Raw genomic sequence first — 20,940 nt, forward strand, 5'->3', positions numbered from 1 at the left:
AACCAGACAGAGAAACTCTAGACCTTGTATGGACAGGTCTGGGTCAAAGGTAGGAATCCTGGGCTAGGGGGCCAGAATGGGAGAAGTGGGGAGCCAGGGCTAATCAAGGAGCCTTCCTGAAGGAAGGGTCCTACCCAAGAAGGTCACAAATCCCAGATAGACCCTGAGGGAAATGTTGGCTGGCCATGTCATGTCCCTGACTCCAATACAACCCAGCTCCTACCACAAACTTCAAGGTTTAAACAGGTATCAAGGCTGCCCATCTGGCTGGCCCAAGAATTACTGGGTGTGAAGTTGCTCTGTAGCCAGTCTGCAAACACTTGCCCAGCATGAAGAGTCATAATTACTCTGACCCTGACCTACCCACAGGATAGTGAAAACATGCACTGGGCTTGGAGCCTTCCCCAGGTTCTAGCTATGTGACCTTGCACAAGTTACTTAACATCTCTGAGCTCACCCTCCTGCTGGGTAAAATGAGCGTAAATTGGCAGTTAAATAAAATTGTAAGGGTCTCTCCACAGCCACAATCAGTGGGAGAATCAGAGGGACAAACCCAAGGTCCGTGATGCCACATCAAGGTCATTCCCAGACCAAGCAGACATTAGGTGAGGATCTCATGTGACAGTTACCCCGCAACATCCTGGGGGCTACCCCCTGGTGGATGTAGGGCCTGGATGAAGGTAAAGCAAGGGAGGCACAAAGACAGGATCAGAATTCCCGATTTTTCCTTTCACTTCTGGCTCCAAGATGTCTAAGCACAGCACTGCCCCTGACCCTGTCTTTATTAAAATGTTGATATTTTGTTCATCATGGATTTTTTTTTGCATTTCTTTTAGTCTTTTAAAACATTGTGCTAGAATATTATTTATCTTGATGGCTGAGATTTTCGGCACCACCTTAAATTTTACACCCTCAATCTCCTCACTCTAGTCCTGCACCGGATGGACACACAGCCCACATCTTCCACGTGGTTCTATCAGGCAGAGCCCCTGACCCCAAATCCTCAGAAACTGGGACATGGAGGAGGAGATTTCCTCAGAATCTCCTGGGGAGCAGCCTCTATTCATCCTCCTCTCTTAGCATCTAACTCTGTGAGCCCCTACTGTGTGTCCAGCTTTGTGCTAGGTCATGCTGAGTGCCCAGAAAGAGGACACTCAATATCTAAGTAGGTCCCCTGGGGAATCCCAGGCCTGGCTTAGCCTGGGCACTCCCAGGCCCGCCCAAGGCCCGCCCTGTGCTGAGTGCCCAGGCCGGTGGGTCTCCTGGAAATTCCCCAGGCTAGTTTCGAGATGGGAGGCCAACAGTGAAGTAATTTACACGGCAGCCCCAGCCATGATGAGCCCATCCCACCTGCTGCTGGATAAAGAGGAGGAGGGCTCTCTTCAGCAGGACTTGGCCACAGGCACCAGAGGAAGAGGGAGGACCCCTCACTGCCAACCCAGGTGAGCCCAGAAGTCCGCTCCGGGGACAAAGCCAGGGTCCCAAACACCCCAGCCCAATTCCTGCTCTCAACTACCTCTGGTAGCTTGGGATCCGGAGCTGGAATGAGATGAGAGATGACATCTTCAGGTCCCCCTACGCTATTTCAACAAAAACAATCCTCAGCCCCTGCACTCAACCTCTGCCTGAGGCTAAAGTGCTGGCATCAAAGAAGGCAGACGGCAGTGCCGAGTTCAGGCCTCTCCTTCTCTCCTCACCCTCATCACAGCCAGTCTTACCAGTCGGGCAGGCACCTGAGAGTCCCCTCTGGTGGCCAGAAGCAGCTACAGAACGATCACCATAGGAAGGGTGGATCGCTGCATTAGCCTCAGTTTACCTCTCCTGGGCAATGGGCAGAGTTTGCTGGAATCTGAACTACCTAGTTTCCAGGCCACTCCTGCAATGCGCTTGGCTTACTGACCATTGACCTCACCCTGGGATGAACAGGATAGGATTGGGGAAGCCCCTGAGACCCAGATGACGTTGAGCCAGGGCACTCTGTACCCACGCCACCACTGCCTCCCGCCCACAGCTCTGCAAGTGGCAGCCGTGTCATTCACCGCTGGACTTTGACAGTAGCCAAAGGCACTCTCAGTTCTCCATGCTTGTCTCCTTCCAGCTCTGCCAAAGTCTCCACTGAGGTAAACTGGATACTTCCCCTGGAAACTGGAAGCCCACAATGGTGGTCCAGGCTATCCTATGGATCCTGTACGGATTGCTGCTGCAGCCGGAGCCAGGCACAGGTAGGTCAAAAGGCAGAGGCCTGAGGCCAGGACTCTTATTTCAGCAGAAGTATACTGCTGCCCCGCTGTGTCCAGCCCTGTACAGGGTGAGGCTAGATCCAGGAGGCCCCAGTCTCAAGGAACCTCCAGTCTGGGAACACAGATGCTCCCAGCCCCATAGGATCAGGGCAAGGGTTGGGGGAAGAAACTGGGGCCAAAAGAGCAAAAATCAGGAAGGCTTCCTGCAGGAGGGGACGTAGATCTAGGACAGGAAGAAGAATTTTACTTGGTGGTGAAGCAGGAAAGGACATTTTAGGCAGAGAGAAGAACAAAGTTATAGAGGAATCACTGAGTGAACTGTCTGGAGAAGAACCTGAATTCCAGCAGTCAGCAGAGTGTAAGGATTAAGACTTCCTGTGTTCAAATCCTGCCTCTGCCACTTCCTAGCTATGTGATCTTAGGTAGATAATTTAACCTCTCCACGTTCATAGGGTCCTTGTGAAGATTAACTGGGTTGTTATATAAGTCACCTAGAATGGTGCCTGGCACATAGTAAAGGCTTAATTATTCAACAACCCACCCCAGCTCTGAGTCCCAGACTTCTAAGTTCCAAGTTCAGCCATAGACATTTCTCCCACAAGGCACAGGCCCACCCTCCCCTGGACATCCTTTGAGACACCTTTCCCTCTAAAATTCCCCAAACTCCAATCCATCATGAAAAACGGTCCATCTTTCCCTCAAAATATCTGGAGACTCTGCCCACTCTTGTCCATCACAGCATCACCATCCTGGCTTCAGCCACCTTCATTGCTTACCTCCAAACTCTCTCCCCTTCTCTACTCTGGTCCCCCCAAAATCTATTCTCCACACGGCACTCAAAGGAGCAATCAGAATTCCAACCTGGCCATGTATCTCTCCTGCTCATGAACCTGCCATGGCTCCCCAGTGCTCGCTGATAGTCTAAGCTCCTTAACCTGTTGTCTGTGCCTCAGTTTCCTCACCTACACAAGGACAATGTCAGACATCATAAGATTGTCCAACGAAGAGCAGGGGGCATTGAGAAGATGTAGAAACGGCAGGGGGAGGCTCAGTAACAGGTGGTGCTGGGCTGCTGGGCTAATACCATCCCTCCTCCTTCAGCGACCCTGCCCCTGCTCATGGACTCTGTCATCCAGGCACTGGCTGAGCTCGAGCAGAAGGCACCAGCCACCGAGGCTGGCCACACTGCCTCTGCACGGCTGCTGTCAGCCCAGGACTCTTGTGCCCACAACCCTCTCCAACACTTCTTGCTGGAGGAACAGAGTCTCAAGACCACCATGCTGGATCCTCCTTCACTGAGCCCAGAGCTTCAAGGCCTGACCATGGAGGTGGCGAGACATGGTGTGTGGGACGGGAAGGAATGCGGGGTGGTGCTGGCATCCGATGGCTCAACCGTGGCTGTGGAGCCTCTTCTGGCAGGGCTGGAGGCAGGGCTGCAGGGGAACAGGGTCGTAAACCTGCCCTTAGACAGCACGGGCACCCCTCCGGATGCTGGCGTCACCTTTCCTGACTTTGGGGCCACGGTTCCTGATGTAAGAGCCACCTCCCCAGGACTCAGGGATACCTCTTCAGATGTCACCTGGGCAGATGTCGGAGCTGTGTCTCCAAATGTTAGAGCCACAGATCTAGATGTCCAAGTCACCTCTCCAGATGTCCAAGCCTCCTCAGCAGATACCAAAGCCAAGTTCCCAACCACTGTGGACAGCCTCCTAGTGGTCACCCTGGCCAGAGACCTGGGCCTGAACTTCCTCCAGGGCCCTCAGACCTGGAGCCATTCACTGGGAACTGAGGGTTGCTGGGACCAGCTCTCTCTTCCCCGGACCTTCACGCTCCTGGACCCTGAAGCATCAACCCTCACCACGGCCTTCCTCAATGGTGCCCTGGATGGGGCCCTCCTTGGAGACTACCTGAGCCGGTCCCCTGAGCCCCGGCCACCCCTCAGCCACCTGCTGAGCCAGTACTATGGAGCCGGGGTAGCGGGAGACCCAGGATTTCGCAGCAACTTCCGACGGCAGAACGGAGCTGCTCTGACTCCAACTCCCATTCTGACCCAGCAGGTATGGGGGGCCCTCATCCTGCTGCAGAGGCTGGAGCCAGCACACCCTCAGCTTCAGGGTATGAGCCAAGAACAGCTGGCACAGGTGGCCACCCATGCTACCAAGGAGTTCACTGAGGCCTTCCTAGGTGAGAAGGGCCCCCACCCCCTGTAATGCTCCTTCTCACATATACAGACATTCTCAGTGCCCCACAGGTCAGGAGGATATAGGACTGGGGGATTCCAGAGGGGGCAATAAGGGCTTTGGCTGGGAGGCCAACAGGACTAGGATGCTGTTAGATTTAGTTAAGTTAGATCCCAATGGGGGCCAGTGTGGTGTGAGACTGATCTGTCGCCAAATCTGGGAGGAGACTGAAGGGATGATCCTTATATGCACTCTTAGTGTGGGAGGAGGCGGCAGGCAGAGAAACGCTTGCTTACTCCCGTGCTGGACTCTCTTCCTCTCAGGGTGTCCAGCCATCCACCCACGTTGCCGCTGGGGCGCGGCCCCGTACCAGGGCCGCCCGACGCCGCTGCAGCTGCCGCTCGGGTTCTTGTATGTACACCACACATACATGCCCGCGTCGCCCTGCACGGACTTTGAGCGCTGCGCCGCCGACATGCGCTCTATGCAGCGCTTCCACCAGTATACTCGCGGCTGGGACGACATAGGCTACAGGTGGGCGGCAACCTGCAAGTCGCTGGCAGGGCGGACCAAGTGGTGGTGCAGTGTAGAGCCTGGGGGCGCAGAGCCAGACTGAGGGGGCGGGGTTTGGACCTGAGCGAAGCCGGCAAGGAGTTTAGGGTGGGTGGAGCCAATGTGGAGAGGGGAGCGGCCTAGACTAGGGTCCGGGCCTTAACAGGGACCAGAAATAGCTCAACAGTGGGATTCCTGAGTTTGGGGTGGGAACTAGGAAAGGAGTCCGGACTTGGGAGAGGAGCAGGACCTGTGGTAGCGGCTGAGTCTGGGACGGGGCAGTGATGGGATATGACCTAAGACAGAAAAGGGCTCTGAATTGGGCAGGAGTTGGACTTGAGACAATGGGGAGGGAGCTGGGTAGAAAGAGATGAGGCCAATGTTGGGGGCAGATCCAGAGAAACGGGACGGTTTCTGGGGTGGCATTAGGTCGGGGAGTGGGACACGGCTGGACGGGGTAGAGTCAGCGCGACCGGGCGGGACTTGGGGTGGCGGCGGCCCTTGGCACAGGTGCGGAAACTGGGGTAGAGGGCCAGATGAGAGCCGGGGCCTCACGCCAAGTGGTGCATGCTTCCCTCTATCCTCGCAGTTTCGTGGTGGGCTCAGACGGCTACGTGTACGAGGGCCGCGGCTGGCACTGGGTGGGTGCGCACACACTCGGCCACAACTCCCGCGGCTTCGGCGTGGCCTTGATAGGCAACTACACAGCGGAGCTGCCCGCAGAGGCCGCGCTGCGCGCGGTGCGCGACGAGCTCCCGCGCTGCGCTGTGCGCGCCGGCTTCCTGCGGCCAGGCTACGCGCTGCTCGGCCACCGCCAGCTCGTGCGCACTGACTGCCCTGGCGACGCGCTCTTCAACCAGCTGCGCACCTGGCCGCACTTCGACAAGGTGAGTCCCCGACGCCTGCACTACCTCGGCCTGAGGCCCATCTGTCCACACAAGCTCAGCACGGCCCCTGATCCCTGCCTGCCTGCCTAACCTCAGCAGGCCCCTCACTCCTTCCTGTAACCCTGTGCCCACACAGCCTCAGTCAGGACCCTGAACCCCCTTGCAGCTCGCCTGTTCAGGCAATCTAGACTCAGACTCCAGTCATTCTGCTTGCAATATAGCCTACCCACCCTGCCACTCTGTCTGCACAACCTCATCCCAGCCACCCAAACTTGCCCTCATCCTTGCCCCCTACCCAAAGCCCCGCCCCCACCCATCCACACAACACTGACCCAGACTGTGACCCTCTACAGAAAACCCTTTTACCTGCACAGCTTCTGTCCAGCCCCTAACCTAGTATGGCAGTCCTCTGCTCAGACAATCTCAGAGTCTCAGAGAGACAATCCTCTCCTGAGGATGCTTGCTAGCCCCAGCCTTCCTGACCCTTGATGACAACCCTTACGCTGGAGCAATCCAGGCCCAGTCAGCACAACCTCAGCCTGATGACTGCACCCCAACCTCTGATCATGATCACAAAAACACCTCTATAACATCCCTGTGCTATCTAGCTCTACCTTCAAGCTACCACTCCATTTCATTTGGCTGGCCTGCAGTTGGCATTGTACCTGCCCCCTCACTTTGGGCCCCTGTCCTCTTACCATCTAGGGTGCCACCATGAGGAAGGCAGACCCAGCCCCACGACCCCTCACCCACCCCACCACCAAACCTCACACTCCCTTGTCTTTTTTAGAATGTGAAACCAAGAACTGCCAGGAGGGCCCCTAGGAGATCCAGGAGGGCCTCTAGGTGATCCAGTAGGAGGCCACCTCCAACGATCCTGCTAGCCACAGACCTCCAATAAAGAGACCATGGGAAGAAAGCCTGTGTCCATGCATCATCTACGTTTGCACGTTCTGTCTTAGTTTAGGGTTGCCCAGAAGCAGACCCCGGGACAAGAATCTTTGTCGATAAGTAGTTCTCTGAGCAGTGACCCCAGGACGTATCAGCTGAGGAATAAGGAAGTGACACAGGGAAGGGAAGGCAGCTGGGAAAGGGTGCTTTATCAGGCATGTGGGTATGGGAGGCACGTGGAGCTCAATCCCACCAGGGACCTTTGGGGGATAGTGTCGGTCGCACACCGCAGAGTCATCCCACTCAAAGGGCAAGGCAGCTGGAGTACTGATCCTCCAATTTCCATAGTCATTGGCTGAGGGCTGCTCCCAGGACAGTGTTAATGTGTTGGCACTTTGGGACTGCTTGTTGCACGGGCAGTGTGGACTCCACCTGTCAGAGAAAGTCCTCCAGCAAAAATGCAGGGAGTTGGGAGTGGGGCCAGTATGCAGTGAAGTGGTACAGGCTCAGAGATATGGTAGAGCACAGGGAGACTCTACCTGTATGTGCAGTGAGTGGACTGAGTGTGGTAAGAATGAGGTGGGCATAGCTAAGGTATGTGCACCCGCAAGAACATGTCCAGCACCAGGAAAAGGATTTTTGACCCTCGCTGAAGACCCTTTTCCTCAGGACAGGTTATAGAATGTTCAAGGCCCAGTGCGAAATGAAACATGCAGGCCCTGTCCAAAAAGTTAAATCAAGCGCAATGCAGAGCCCTTCTGAGCCCGGTGACTGCACAGGTCACATGCTCATGAAGGCAGTCCTACCCATCCCACCCTGTGAATTCCGGTCACACTTGCCTTTGCACAAGCTGTTCCTTCTACCTGGCATGTTCTTCCCATGACCAGCTCCTTCTCATGCTCAGCCCTCCTGGATTTTTCCAGCTCAAAGTGCATCACTTCTGCTCAGCCCCTACTCTACTCTGTCTATTTGCTTCCAAGTCTTCACCAGCTAGAAATGTCCTGCATTCATGTTCAAGATTTGTCTCTCTCTCTGTACTGTGAGCTCCAGGAAGGCAGGAACCAAGTTTATTTTGTTCCTTGTAGCTTTTCCAGTACCCAGCACATAGTAGGCATTCAGGAAACATTTGCTGAATAAACAAAGTGTCCCATTATAAGCCTTCTGAAACTGATGTTATCATCTTGTACAAATCAGGAAACCAAGGCTCTGAGAGAGGAAATGACTTGCCTGAGGTCACACAGTGAGAGAAGGACCAGCTGGCACTCAAACCCACTCTGGGGCCAGTGGGCCAGGATTCTACTGACTCTCAAGTTATCTCACTTATTACTCAGAACAGCATTTGGCCACCTCTTTTTTCAAGTAAATACTTATTGTGGTATAATAGAGATACAAGAAAGGGCACCAAAATGTGTGGTTAATGAATTTTCACAACAGAACATACCCATGTAATCAACACCCAGCTCAAGAAATAGAACAGGTTAAATTTCTATTATGTGAATTTCACCTCAATTTAAAAAAAAAAAAAAAAAACCCACCATGATCAGCTACCAGAAGCCTCCGTTGTGCTTCCCCACCTCCCCAGTCTCAAGCCCTTCCAAAGGAAACCAATATCCTGAATTGTTAAACAGAGTTTTGCCTGCTTTGGAACTTCATATAAATGGAACCACACAGTGTTTACTCTTCATTGTTTGGGTTTTTTTTTGCTCAACACTGCGATTCATCTGAGTTCAATCCTTCTTATTGATACATAATATCCCACCATGTAAAGAGACCACAATTTATTCATTCTACAGTAGATGCACACTTGGGCTGTTTTCCATTTGGCGCTATTATGAATGGCGCCGGTGGGCATGACTATTGGGTGTACACCTAGCAGTGGAACTGCTGGGTCAGAGGAGAAGGGTGTGGTCAATGTTCATAGGTCACCACAGTTTTCCAACTTGGATGAATCAGTCTACACTCTGACCAGCAGTGGATGAGAGTTCCAGCACTTAGTCAGCATGTGCCCGTTTTGCAGAGGAGGCTTTGCACTGAGGCTCAGAGAGGGGCATGTGCTTCCTCCTGGTCAGTGAGAGATTCTGAGTCCTGCTCTGTCACCTCCTCTCCTCTTGCATCCTGCCCCCACTGTGCCCTCCCAGTTTGGCTGTGGGGTGGGGTGGGACAGACAGGGTCACGTGGAGTTGCGTTCAGCGGGAGGAAGCCAGGCAGGGTGCAGACGGCTGCTGATTCTGGGGCTGGTCAGGAAATCAAGGTAAGTGAGGGAGTGCATATGGCCCCTAAGGGGGTTCCCTGGGGGCAGAGCTGAGAGTAGGGAGGGGGCCAAGATGAAGACAACATGTGGGCAGACACTGGGCAGAATTGTCACCCTATCATCCCCCAGGAGAATCTCTGCCATGGACCCACCTTCGCCGAGCCTGGCCTCCCAAACCCAGCCAGCAGCCCCATCGCCGCTAACCTCCTACCACTGGCACTCAGGAGGTTGTGGGGAGAAGGGGGCTGGAGGGTTCCGCTGGGGCCGCCTTGCAGGATGGGGGAGGGCGCCGAGCCACCAGGAGCCCACAGTCAGCAGCCAGCCGGCCCCTCGCTCGCTGTTTCGTCGTGTCCTCTCTGCGCCCCACAAGGAGTCGCGCTCGAGCCGCCTCCGAATATCCAAGACCCTCTGGGGAAGGCATAAGAGCCCACCGCTGGAGTCAGAACCAGAGCCAGAGATCTCAGGTACATGGCTCCCCCACCCAGGCTGGGAGGCCCGGATGCTTGGGTTTTGTCTGCCTCCGGAGCATCAGCCTTACAGACACAGGAAGTTGTGGGGAGTGCAAAAGCCCGACAGGAAGTGGCTGGGGCCCGGCTGGCTGCCCTCTTCTCTCTCTCCCCCTTACCCAGGGCCTGGGCATGGTGGGAGTGGCTAGGGACCTGTGAGCTGGGGGTCCAGCCCTGGGAAGGGACAGGGAATAGACTGATGGTAGCACGGCCCAGATGCCAAATGGCTCTTGGCCCCAGTAGGTCTCTCCTCACATTCAATGGCCCAGGCTTATTCTCGCCTGCCTGGATACCCATCTCTGCTGCCTCCTGCTCTCCTGCCTTCCAGCCTCCATGTCTTAGTTTCTTCACTTCCTTGAGCCTCAGCTTCCCCATAAGTTAAATGGGAATCATGATTCCTACCTTGAAGGATATATTATTTCATTCGTTCATTCATTCATTCAAACAGAGGTCTGTGAGCATTTACTGCGTTCTAGGCCTGCCCTGATTTAGACACTGAGGACACAGCAGTGAACAAAACAGACGAGACTGCCTGCCCTGTGGAGCTCATAGTGTAGTGGGTGTGACAGACAGTAAACAAACAAGAAAATGACACATGGGGCTAAGTGTCACACAGAGGGATCTAGAAGAGTAAAGGATATCATGAGAATTGGAGCTCATGAATGTAACGCTGGTCTGGGACTTGGCACATTTTATGTGATCCGTGAACAAGTGGGAGTCATCATTTATTCCCCTGGTGGCGAAACAATGGGACAGACAGGTAATCTGGGCGGCCTGATCCAGCCCTCCTATTCCCGGAAGCTCATCTGATCCTCATCATTCATATTCCCATTTTGCAGAGGCATCCCTTCAGCCCCCTCCACGGTATCAGGTATTGCCCACGCCATAGGATCCAGTGAGAGCTCTCTAACAAGCAGACCTGCTCCTCCCCTACTCAAACACCTCCCATGGCTCCTTATACCTCCAGGATAAAACCCCAGCTCTTCTAACTGACACCCAAAGCCCTGCACTAGTCTCTTCCTGAACCTTCCCCTCCAGCCTCCAAGCCCTCCAAGCCCTTCTCACCCCTCCCTTTATTTCCCTGGGCCAGGCCATGTGCCACCTCCCAGGCTTTGCTCAAGCCATTCATGCCACGATCTCCTCCATCTTTGTCAAAACCCAATCTGTTATTCAAGACCCATTGCAGGGGACTGCCCTGGTGGTCCAGTGGTTAAGACTCCACGCTTCCACTGCAGGGGGCTCAGGTTCTATCCCTAGTTGGGGAACTAAGATCCCACATGCCACGCAGCATGGCCAAGAAATTAGAGAAAAAAAAAAAAAGAAAGACCCATTGTAAACTTACTCTCTCTGGGAGGCCTTCCTACTGCACCTCTCCCAACCCTGCCCTTCTTCTGTTCCTTTCTCAAACTTTGAACACTTTTCCCTTTAGACTTGTTATTTATGTAAGGAACCAAGGCTGCTGTCCTGTTTTTGAACCTCTTGGACCTGCCCACTGTCCTGCTTAAGAGAAGAATGCTTGTATGTACACGACCCTTGAGTATGGGCTCTGTTAGTGCCAGCCAGGCCCTGGAACAAAGGCTTAGTTTCCTTGAAGGAAACTATGAAAAGGAAAGAAGGAAAATTAGCAAGTAATGTTATTTCCATTTTCAGTGCATTTCTCGCAGTGAAATCAGACCACCACAAGGCTGAACCCTCTCGGAAGATCTGTTGCGACCTTTACCTTTGTTCTTTATTTATCATGCATTTAAAATGAGATGCAGAAGCATTTAACATACTGTGTAAATATGGACCTCTTAAAATTAAAATTTCATTGGAAATGCTTTCAATTCAGCAACATCTTAGCTATTTGTTAGTTCTTTTGTGTTGTCTTATCAAAGTTTAATGGATACAGTTCCATAGTTGTTGATGTGTTTGTGTGTATGTTCGATTTGTGTAAAGATGGTACTAAGTCAATTAAAAAAGAGAGAGAGAGAAGAATGCTGGTATCCGAAGCCCAGCTCAGTGACTCACAAGCTGTGTGACCCTGGGCAAGTCATTCAATTTCTATGTGTTTTCAGTTTCCTCCTTGGTAAAATGGGTGTTATAATAGCCCATCGAATGGCTTTTGGAGGATTAAATGAGAGGTGTGTGAAGCAGTAAACACAGTACGCGGGGCACATAGTCGGTGGGGCTGTGTCCACCACCCATCACCACCCATGGTTAGTGGGGACAAGGCCCGGAGAGGGGTGGAGGCTTGTCCAACACCTGACATGGCTGCTGGGTGGGTTGGGAAGAGGGGGCACTTAGGAGGGAACCCTTGATGAGCCTTGGTGAGTGGAGAGGTTGTTCTGAGGGAGAAAGGACTCCCACGTCCCCAGCACCTCCTCCTCTACCCAGAGCCTGAGCCGGAACTGGAGCCCCCTGCCCCACAGATCCCAGAGGCCCCCCCCACCCGACGTGCCCATCTGGAACATCGGGGCCTTCACCCTATTTGATGGGAGGCTGGTGCTGCTTGGGGGTGAGGAGGAGGTAAGAGGGGGCACCCGGGCAAGGGGAGGGAAGGAGAGGAAGGAAGAGAGACAGAATAGTGGTAACGGCGGGGGATGAGGGGGCATAACAGAAAGGCGTCTGCCTCTCCCTCTGTCTGTCTGCCTGCCTCTCCTTTCTGACCACCCACTCTTTTGGGGGGACAGCATCCTTGCAGGCCCCGGGTGGGGAGCGCTAGTTCTGAGGGCAGCATCCAGGTGGCCTTGGGGAACCTCAGGGATCCAGGTAAGCTTGAGAGATGGGGGCTGGGGATTTGGGAGCCTCTCAAGGTGGGGCAGAATCCACGATGATCCCACCCCCCAACCTTTCACCCCTGACCACCCACAGATCGGATCTCTGGAAAGACCGAGCCAGAGGCTGCTGGCCCCAACGAGGTCCACAACATTCGGGTAAGTGGGGGGTGGAGGGGAGAGCAAAGACTTTCCGACCTTCAGAGGTGAAAGGGGGACTCTTCCTGGGTGATCTTAGGCAGGTCACGGACCCTCTCAGGATCATAGTGTCCATATCTGTCAAATGGAGCCAGAAAGAGAAGCTCCTTCTTGGGGCTGTTTATGAAAAGTCCATAGAGAATGTAGGAAAGCATAATGATTGGTGCTTTAGAAATGGGAGCTGTTGATTGCCTTTAATATTCCTGCTAATATAGCCTGAGGTTGTGATCCCTCGAGACCAACAGATCTTCTAGGACACCCTGGGGGGAAGGGAGCTGAGGAGGGAACACAGGGTTCTGCCCAGCTGACATCCCCCTCCCCACAGGGGCTGCTCAAGCGGCTGAAAGAGAAGAAAAAGGCCAAATCGGAGCTAGGAGCCAATGCTTCCCAGGATGGGTAAGGGTCTCTGAGGAGCTGGAGGGGCTGGGATTCAACATTGCCCCTCCCCCTCCTCCTGCCTATAATTCTGACTTTCACCAAATATCCCCTGTGGCCCTCTGTGTCCTGCCCCATGTTGGGCAATGCTGGGGCCACTGAAAGACCCTTAGCATTGAGCCAGCCCTCTGTTGAATGGTGGGGGCAGAGTCTGACACAATAACTCTAAAACTGCAGCGGAGTCAACACCTTGGTCTGGGAGTGTCAGGGAAGGGACACTTGAGCTGAGATCTGAAGGATAGATGGAAGTTAACTAGGCCGAAAGGGTCAGGAAAAGCATTCCAGGCAGAGGGAACAGCAAGTGCAAAGGTCAAGAGGACGGATGAAGTGACAAAAACAAGGCCAGTGTGACTGGAGTTCAGACAGTGAATTAAGTGTCAAAAGGAGGATTCAAGTCCAATTTAGGTTCAAGTCCCTCCTGGCTTCCACCCTTCAGGCTGTAAGGGGTAGTTGGGGTGGGGGAGGGGTAGTGGGTAGGAATGACAGCTTGTTCATGTGCGCCTTCACCAGACCCCCCAGTGCTCTGGGCTCTCGGGAATCGCTGGCCAAGCTTTCGGAACTGGACCTGGGCGCCGAGCGGGACGTGCGGGTCTGGCCACTGCACCCCAGCCTCCTGGAGGAGCCCCACTGCTTCCAGGTACGTGCAGGCAACTCTCCGCCTCGCCTGACCCTTTGGCTCCACCCTTGGTCTCAACCGCACGCTGGATGCCCCTCCTCAACAGGTAACGTGGGCGGGCGGGAGCCGCTGCTTCTCCTGTCGCTCGGCTGCTGAGAGAGACCGCTGGATAGAGGACATTCGTCGCCACTTCCAGCCTAGTCAGGTCGGTAGTGCGCAAGGTCGGACCTGGAGACCCCTCCCACAGCCCGGGCCCCGCCCCTTCCACCCACCCCAAATCCCACTCGCCCCAAAACCTTGCCCCTTGGACACACCTGCCCCCCCACACTTTTGCAGCCACTCCGAGATCCTCCCCCCCACTTGCATCTATTACCAGCCCCTTGCACAGCTCGGATTGTATTCAATCCGAGCCCTATTTGCACCCCAGGCAGTCTCCAAGTCCCCACCCCGCGGCTACTCCTCCATGCCCTAGAGCCCTGATCTCTCCGGGAGAGCCCAGAAAAGCTAGAGGGTTTCCGCATAGCCATCTTGGGCACCCCCGTGGCCTCACTGTCTTCCCCCAGGGGCCCAGCGACCCCCTGGGAGCACGGGCCCCGTTCTTCACCTCTGGTGCCCGATGTGGAGCACAGACGCCACGCTCCCGCCCCTACTCCGGTCCGCAGGACAACATTGAGCGGGAAGAGACGTGGCTGAGCGTGTGGGTGCACGAAGTGAAGGGGCTGCCCCGGGCGGCGGCGGGGGCGCCGGGAGTACGCGCGGAGCTGTGGCTGGACGGCGCACTGCTGGCTCGCACAACTCCGAGGGCTGGCCCGGGCCAGCTCTTCTGGGCGGAACGCTTCCACTTTGAGGCGCTGCCGCCCGCGCGTCGCCTGTCGTTGCGGCTACGCGGAGCGGGCCCGGGGGACGCGGTGCTGGGCCGCGTGGCCTTGGCGCTGGAAGAGTTAGGCGTCCCCTGCGCGCCCGCCGCGGGCCTGGAGCGCTGGTTCCCGCTTCTCGGGGCGCCAGCGGGCGCGGCGCTGCGGGCACGAATCCGGGCGCGGCGCCTGCGCGTGCTGCCCTCTGAACGCTACAAGGAGCTGGCTGAGTTCCTCACTTTCCACTACGCGCGCCTCTGCGGGGCGCTCGAGCTCGCGCTGTCCGCTCAGGCCAAGGAAGAGCTGGCGGCTGCCATGGTGCGCGTGCTGCGGGCCACCGGCCGGGCTCAGGTGCGGCGCTGCGACGGGACGAATCCGGGTGACCAGGGGCTGACCGATCGCGCGCTCCAGGGGGGAGTTGGTGGGGACAATACCAGAGTGGCACTTTCGAGGGGCTGGGCAGCTTGAGGGGCGGGGTCTGAGCTGAGCCTCTGCACTGCGAGGCCCAAGTTTGCGCTTGGAGGGGTGGAGGTTCCGGCCTGTTAAGAGCCCCAGCAGCGAGGGCTGGGCCTGGGCAGCAGCTATGAGGAGTGGGCCTGTGCCCCAGGGGTGAGGGACCCACCAAGGGCAGGGATTCCTCCTGACTCAGTCTGCGCCCAACGCATTGTAACTGCACTATGCCCAGGCACTGGTGACAGACCTGGGCACCGCGGAGCTGGCACGCAGTGGAGGCCGTGAGGCTCTTCTGTTCCGGGAAAACACATTGGCCACCAAGGCCATCGATGAGTACATGAAGCTGGTAGCACAGGATTACCTCCAAAAGACACTGGGTAAGCAGAGTGGGGCAGGGGTCAGAGGCCTAGCTGAGCCGGCTGGGACACCCCAGGGGAGATCTGAGAATCCTTGAGTAACTTGGATTCTGGTAGTGGGTGGTGCCCTGGGGATGCTCAGATCCTAGAAGGAATCAGGGGTTCCCCAAGATTTTAGGTACCTCCAGAGTAATTTGGAGATAGAATTGGAGGCTGGGTGCTGTGGGTTGTGGTGGTCATGGGCTGGCCCCTCTCTGGCTGTGCTGGACTGCAGGACAGGTCGTGCGGCGTCTCTGTGCCTCCACTGAGGACTGTGAGGTGAACCCCAGCAAGTGCCCGGCCTCAGAGCTGCCCCAGCACCAGATCAGACTGCGAAACAGCTGCAAGGAGGTCTTTGAGAGCATCATCCACTCTTACGAGTGAGAATCAGGGCCCCAGAACCCGAGCCTAACCCTGCCTCTTAGCCACTGTGCTAACCCTGACTCCCAATTAGGGTTTCCAGATAAAATACAGGATGCCCAGTTAAATGTGATACCATATTTGGGACATGCTTACACTAAAAAAAGTGTTCATTTTTAAAATCTGAAATTCAGGTTTAAGTGTTTATCCTAAAGTTTTATTTGCTAAATTTGGCAACCCATTCCCAATATCATGCTACCTAACCCCAAGTAACCTGGGACCAAATTCTTTGTCTTCTAAACTACAGGTGACCCCATACCCTAATTCCATGCCACCTGACCCTAATTCCATGCCACCTGACCCCAATTAACATAGGATCTCACTCCTATGACCTCTGATTCCAGTAATGGCATACCCCCAATTCCATGATCCCTGACCTTAAGTAACACTGTGTCCCAAATCCCATGTAACTGGGATTCCTAAGATTCTAATTCCTTGACCTCTGACCCTAGGTTAACCTGTATGCCTAATCCCATGCCATCTAGGATATCAATCTCATGATTTCTGAACCTAGGTGACCCTGTAACCCCAATCCCATCCTATTTCATATCATGTCTGGCACCCCAATTTCATGTCCAGTCATAGCTACATCCCAAGCTCATGGCCTCCATCCTCATGTGAACCTGTACCCCCAAATCTAAGATTACTGACTCCAGAAGTCACCACGATAACTACACCACAAACAAACCCTGACCCTAAATGGACCTATAACCCCAAGCATCATTATCCCCAATGTCTTCAATCCTGACCCAGAATGCCGGTGTCTCCTGACACCTGACCGTAGCACTTTGATCATCCATGAACTTTATGCCCATATCCTCCCACTCTGACCATTGTCTTTTCTGCCCCAGCTGGTTCCCATCAGAGCTGGGCACTGTGTTCTCAGGCTGGCGAGAAGCATGCAAGGCACGTGGCTCTGAGGCACTGGGGTACCGACTAGTGTGTGCCTCTCTCTTCCTGCGGCTCCTGTGTCCTGCCATTCTTTCACCCAGCCTCTTTGGCCTAGCACCAGAGCACCCGGCACCTGGCCCAGCCCGCACCCTCACGCTGATCGCCAAGGTCATCCAGAACCTTGCCAACCATGCTCCGTGAGTCCTGGGAGGCTGGGAGGCCATGCTGGGGCCGTGGGGGTAGCAGATGCCTGACCTGACCCACCCAGTTGGGCCTTGATCTAGGTTTGGTGAGAAGGAGGCCTACATGAGCTTCATGAATAGCTTCCTGGAGGATCATGGACCTGCCATGCAACGCTTCCTGGACCAGGTGGCCATGGTGGATGTGCACACAGCACCCAGTGGTTACCAGGGCAGCAGTGACCTGGCCCTCCAGCTGGCAGTCCTGCATGCCCAGCTTTGTACCATCTTTGCTGAACTTGACCAGGTGTGGCCTGAGCCCAAAGCCCAGAATATGAGGTAGGGAGGCAAGAGAGTAGGGAGCCTCTGGTCCTGGAGAGCTTGCTCAGCATCCTCCCTGCATTGCTTTACCAGGCAACCCGTGACAGCCTGGAACCACTGCCCACCATCCTGAGTGCCATCGAGGAGGGCCGACCTGTACCTGTGTCTGTGCCAATGCGTCTTGCACCACCTCCGGCCCAGGTCCATTCCAGGTAACCTACCTGCCTCAAGTCTGATCCAGTTCTGATGGGTAGGAGCAGGGGAAGGGCCAAAGGCATCACAGGGTCAAACTGTGGTCAGAGATGAAGACAGGATCATGTCAGGGGTCAGAGACAACAGGGTCATGTTGGGGTCAGTGTCAGAAGCAGTGTAGGATGGAGGTCAGAGGCTGGAGACAGGATCATCTCAGGGGTCAGGGAGAGGCTCACAGTACAGTCAGAGGGCGGGCACAGGGTCAGATTGGAATCTGAGGTGGGGATTAAGCATCGCAGAGATCAGGGAGAGGTCACATCTGGGGTCAGAGAGAAAGTGACATTGTGGTCAGCAATGAGGGGCAGGTTTCAGTGAGAGGTTGTGGATAGGGTCAAATCAGGGGTCAGAGTGGGTCAGATGGATGTTGAGACACATCATCAAGGGTCAGGGACAGGTTCATATTGCAAACAGGTCGGGCCCAGGGTCAGATGGGGTCAAGGGTTATGGACAGAGTCATTTTGGAGGTCAGAAGTCAGGGACTATGTTCTTTCAGGAGGCTGAGACAGGGTGAGTTTAAGGTCAGAGACTGGGAACAAGACGGAGTCAGATTGGGAAGGAAGAGGGTACAGTTGTGAGCAGAGGCCAAGCTCAGGCAAACTGGAAGCAGAGGTTACAGAGAGGCTCAAGCCAAGGGTAACACTGTGTCAGAGTCCAGGGACAACGCTAGAAAGAAATCAGAGGTTAGATTGACGTTGTGTCAAAGGTCATAGAAGGGACAGTATTGTCAGAAGTCCAGGACAGGATCAGAAGTCAAAATGTGATCCCTTCAGCAATAGGGTCACACAGAAGTAAAAGATCAGGGGCGGGGTTATTTCTGGTCAGAGGTACAGATGCAGTCCGCTCAGGAGCCGGTGGAGCGTCTGAGCTCCCCCATCCCACCCCCAGCATCTCTGCAGGAGAGAAGCCTGGCTTTCTGGCCCCCCGAGACCTCCCCAAGCACACCCCTCTCATCTCCAAGAGCCAGTCCCTGCGCAGCGTTCACGGCGCAGGTAGTTGGGCCCGGCCACGGCCGGACGAGGAGCAGCCCCCGCGGCTGCCTCGGCCGGTGCAGCGCACGCAGAGCGTCCCGGCTGGCCGCCCCGCTCGCCACCGCCCGTCTGCAGGGCCGCGGCCGCGACCCAAAGGCTCCCTACGCACGGGACCCGTGCCCCGCGGCCGGCCCTGGACCGGAACCTCAGCATCGCTGCCTCGGAAGCCGTCGGTTCCCTGGCAGCGCCAGCTGGACCAGCCACGGGACAGAGACCAAACGCTGGGCACCCACCGACCCATGGGCAAGGTGAGGTACAGCCCAGGTCCGCCCGCACACAGAGTGGGGAGACAGGATTGGAAAAAGACTGAAAGATGGGCAGGTCTCGGTTCAAATACCGAGCTTGCTGTGCTGTGTGACCCAGGCATAACCCAACCCTCTCTGAGCCTCAGTTTCCTCTTCTGTACAATTAGGGCATCGTTCCCCAATAGGCAGGGCGGTGAGGAGGCAGAGCACAGGGTACAGGGAGGTCAGGGTCCTTGGGGAGAAGGGGCGGGACGATGGCTCAGGTTACAGCTGCTCCCTCCCCACAGATGACGGAGCTGCAGTGCGAGGTGGCCGCCCTGCGCCAGGACCAGAAGGCGCTGTCCGGCCTCGTGGAGTCACTCGGCACCCACATCCGGGCCTTGAGCGAGCAGCAGGAGCAGCTTCGGAGCCAGCTTCAGAACCTGGCTACCAGGCTCCGAGAAGGGTAAGCCCCGCCCTCCCCACTAGCTCCGCCCCCAGGTGGGCTTTCTATTAAAGAGATCGGCTCAGGCCCCGCCTCCCAGTCAGTCCCACCCAAATCATGCCTGTCACGGCCACGCCCCCTCTGCAAGACCCGCCCCAACACACCTAAGACCCGCCTCTTGAGCTCCACCAGCCCCAAATCCCTGGGAGGGCCTTTCGTTCAGTCCCTCAGTCAGCTTCTCCCACACAGATTGGGACAGACCCACTATCTCTTAGTCTGGGCATTCCCCCATCCCTCTCATGACCCAGCTCAGGACTAGCTAAGACCCGCCTCCAACGGTTGGTTGGTTTGTCCTTTCATCATATTACGGTCCAGGCTCTAATTCAGCAGCCCCTTCTTCAGACTGATCTAGGCCCCCCACCCCCCAGCCTGGATAAACCCCGCCTCCATTCCAAGCTTCGCCCCCGAGCCCCTGACTCTCCTACCAAGAGCTGGAGGGATGTTCCTCAGCCTCTGACTCTTTCCCTTTGCCCCTGATCCCCACAGGACCGCGAAGTTGGATCCAGAGCGCGATCCTCCAACCAATGAGGGCCACAGGCTGAAAAGTCTGGTGAGACCCCTGCCCGAGCCCTGGGGCATATCTGGGCTGGGTAAGGGAACAAGAGTTGGGTGCAACCCTCCCCCGGCTCTGAGTCCACTGCTGCTGCCTCCCCAGGAGTGCCGCCTGGCCGAGATAGAGAGTACTCAGGCCCAGGTGAAGGAGACCATTCAGAGCCTGCAGCTTCTTCCCAGGACATCGGGGTCCCAGAGCCAGCCCCTGCCCCTCAAAGCACCCTGCATCAACGGAGACACCACTTGAGCTGCGCACTCAGCCCTACGTGTTCTGGGAGCAGAGAGAAAGCGGTCTTAGGGGCCTTTCCAACCCCTGCCTCAAACCCACGTGGCCTGCAGTAAGGAGTGGAGCTGTAGGTGCCAACCAGTCTGGCACTATCAGGTTGCCCAGTAAAATCTTGATTTCAGTAAAAAATTGATGGTTTTTTTTTGCACCTAAGTGTTGCCAATCAGAAAGCAACCCCCCCCCATTCAGCTCTCCCAAACTCTCCCCTAATTGGAGGTCTCAGGGGAGGGGAGTGATAGAGGGAGAGTCTCACCAGCTGTGTGACCTTAGGCCCTCACTCTCTCAGAGCCTTGATTTCCTCATTTGTAAAATGGATCTAAAGTCCCTTACACAGTAGAAGACCCATAGTTTAAAGTGTTCAGTAAAAGGTATTTGTCATTGTTAGGGGCAGCACTTGCTTCTCAGTGAAGCCCAGATCCCACCTCTACTAATTCCCAGATCCCAGACGAGAGCATCTCCCTAGGACCCCAAATCCCACACCAGCTCCCTCATGCAGTGAGGGCGTGGGTCTGGGAGGCAAATGAAGGAAGGGGTGGGTAGGTGTGGAGATGGTTAAGCTCTGCGAGTGGTCACTGGGAAAATGAATGGGCATTTGAATAATGGGTGCGTGGATGGGTGAGGGATAGGGTGGGTAGGACAAAAGGCAGATGAATAGGTTAGCATTTGCTGGATGTTTGCCCTGGTAGGTGATTAGTTGAGTACGTGGTTAGCTGAGATGGGTATGTCTGCCTAGAGAAGGTCTGGATGGTAATAGGAAATAAACATTTGAATTAATTAAGCGGTTATATGTATTGCATGTACACTTGTTGAGGTCTCCTGAGACTCTTGAGCTGAGCAGTGGGGAAACACTAATATACTAGATAGACAGACTCCTGTTCTCATGGAACTTACCCTCTACTGGAGAAGACAAACAAACAAACATGCAATTGATGGTTGGGTGAATGGGTGACTGGGTGACTGGGTGAAAGGATTATGTGTAGAGATGGGTGGATGCTTGCTTGGTTGCTTGGATAAGTAGGTATTTACTTGGGTAGTGGATGGATGAGTATGTAGATGGGAGGTTAATGG

At 55.3% G+C, this 20,940-nt stretch overlaps 2 protein-coding genes across 2 annotated transcripts; both read left to right on the plus strand.

Moving 5' to 3' along the window:
• The first annotated feature begins 2,140 nt into the window (after window positions 1-2,140).
• On the plus strand, window positions 2,141-6,769 carry PGLYRP2 (peptidoglycan recognition protein 2). The gene is made up of 5 exons (XM_029218779.1): window positions 2,141-2,222; window positions 3,342-4,424; window positions 4,744-4,954; window positions 5,562-5,859; window positions 6,650-6,769. Exons 1-5 carry the CDS (start codon window positions 2,159-2,161, stop codon window positions 6,707-6,709), a joined length of 1,716 nt encoding a protein of 571 aa, XP_029074612.1. The 5' UTR covers window positions 2,141-2,158; the 3' UTR covers window positions 6,710-6,769.
• A 2,176-nt stretch (window positions 6,770-8,945) lies between these two features.
• On the plus strand, window positions 8,946-20,001 carry RASAL3 (RAS protein activator like 3). Its single transcript, XM_029218558.1, is given in 19 exon segments — window positions 8,946-9,001; window positions 9,131-9,465; window positions 11,884-11,930; window positions 11,932-12,015; window positions 12,180-12,258; window positions 12,361-12,422; window positions 12,787-12,857; window positions 13,407-13,533; window positions 13,619-13,717; window positions 14,175-14,717; window positions 15,052-15,196; window positions 15,450-15,594; window positions 16,486-16,722; window positions 16,810-17,011; window positions 17,119-17,237; window positions 18,163-18,553; window positions 18,838-18,995; window positions 19,521-19,584; window positions 19,690-20,001. Coding segments are annotated over 18 exon segments (3,039 nt in total). The 5' UTR covers window positions 8,946-9,001; window positions 9,131-9,143; the 3' UTR covers window positions 19,834-20,001.
• The last annotated feature ends 939 nt before the right edge of the window (window positions 20,002-20,940 follow it).

This window comes from Monodon monoceros, unplaced genomic scaffold (genome assembly GCF_005190385.1).
Source record: "Monodon monoceros isolate NGI ecotype Baffin Bay Population unplaced genomic scaffold, NGI_Narwhal_1 Super_Scaffold_12, whole genome shotgun sequence".
NCBI classification, from domain to species: Eukaryota; Metazoa; Chordata; class Mammalia; order Artiodactyla; family Monodontidae; genus Monodon; species Monodon monoceros.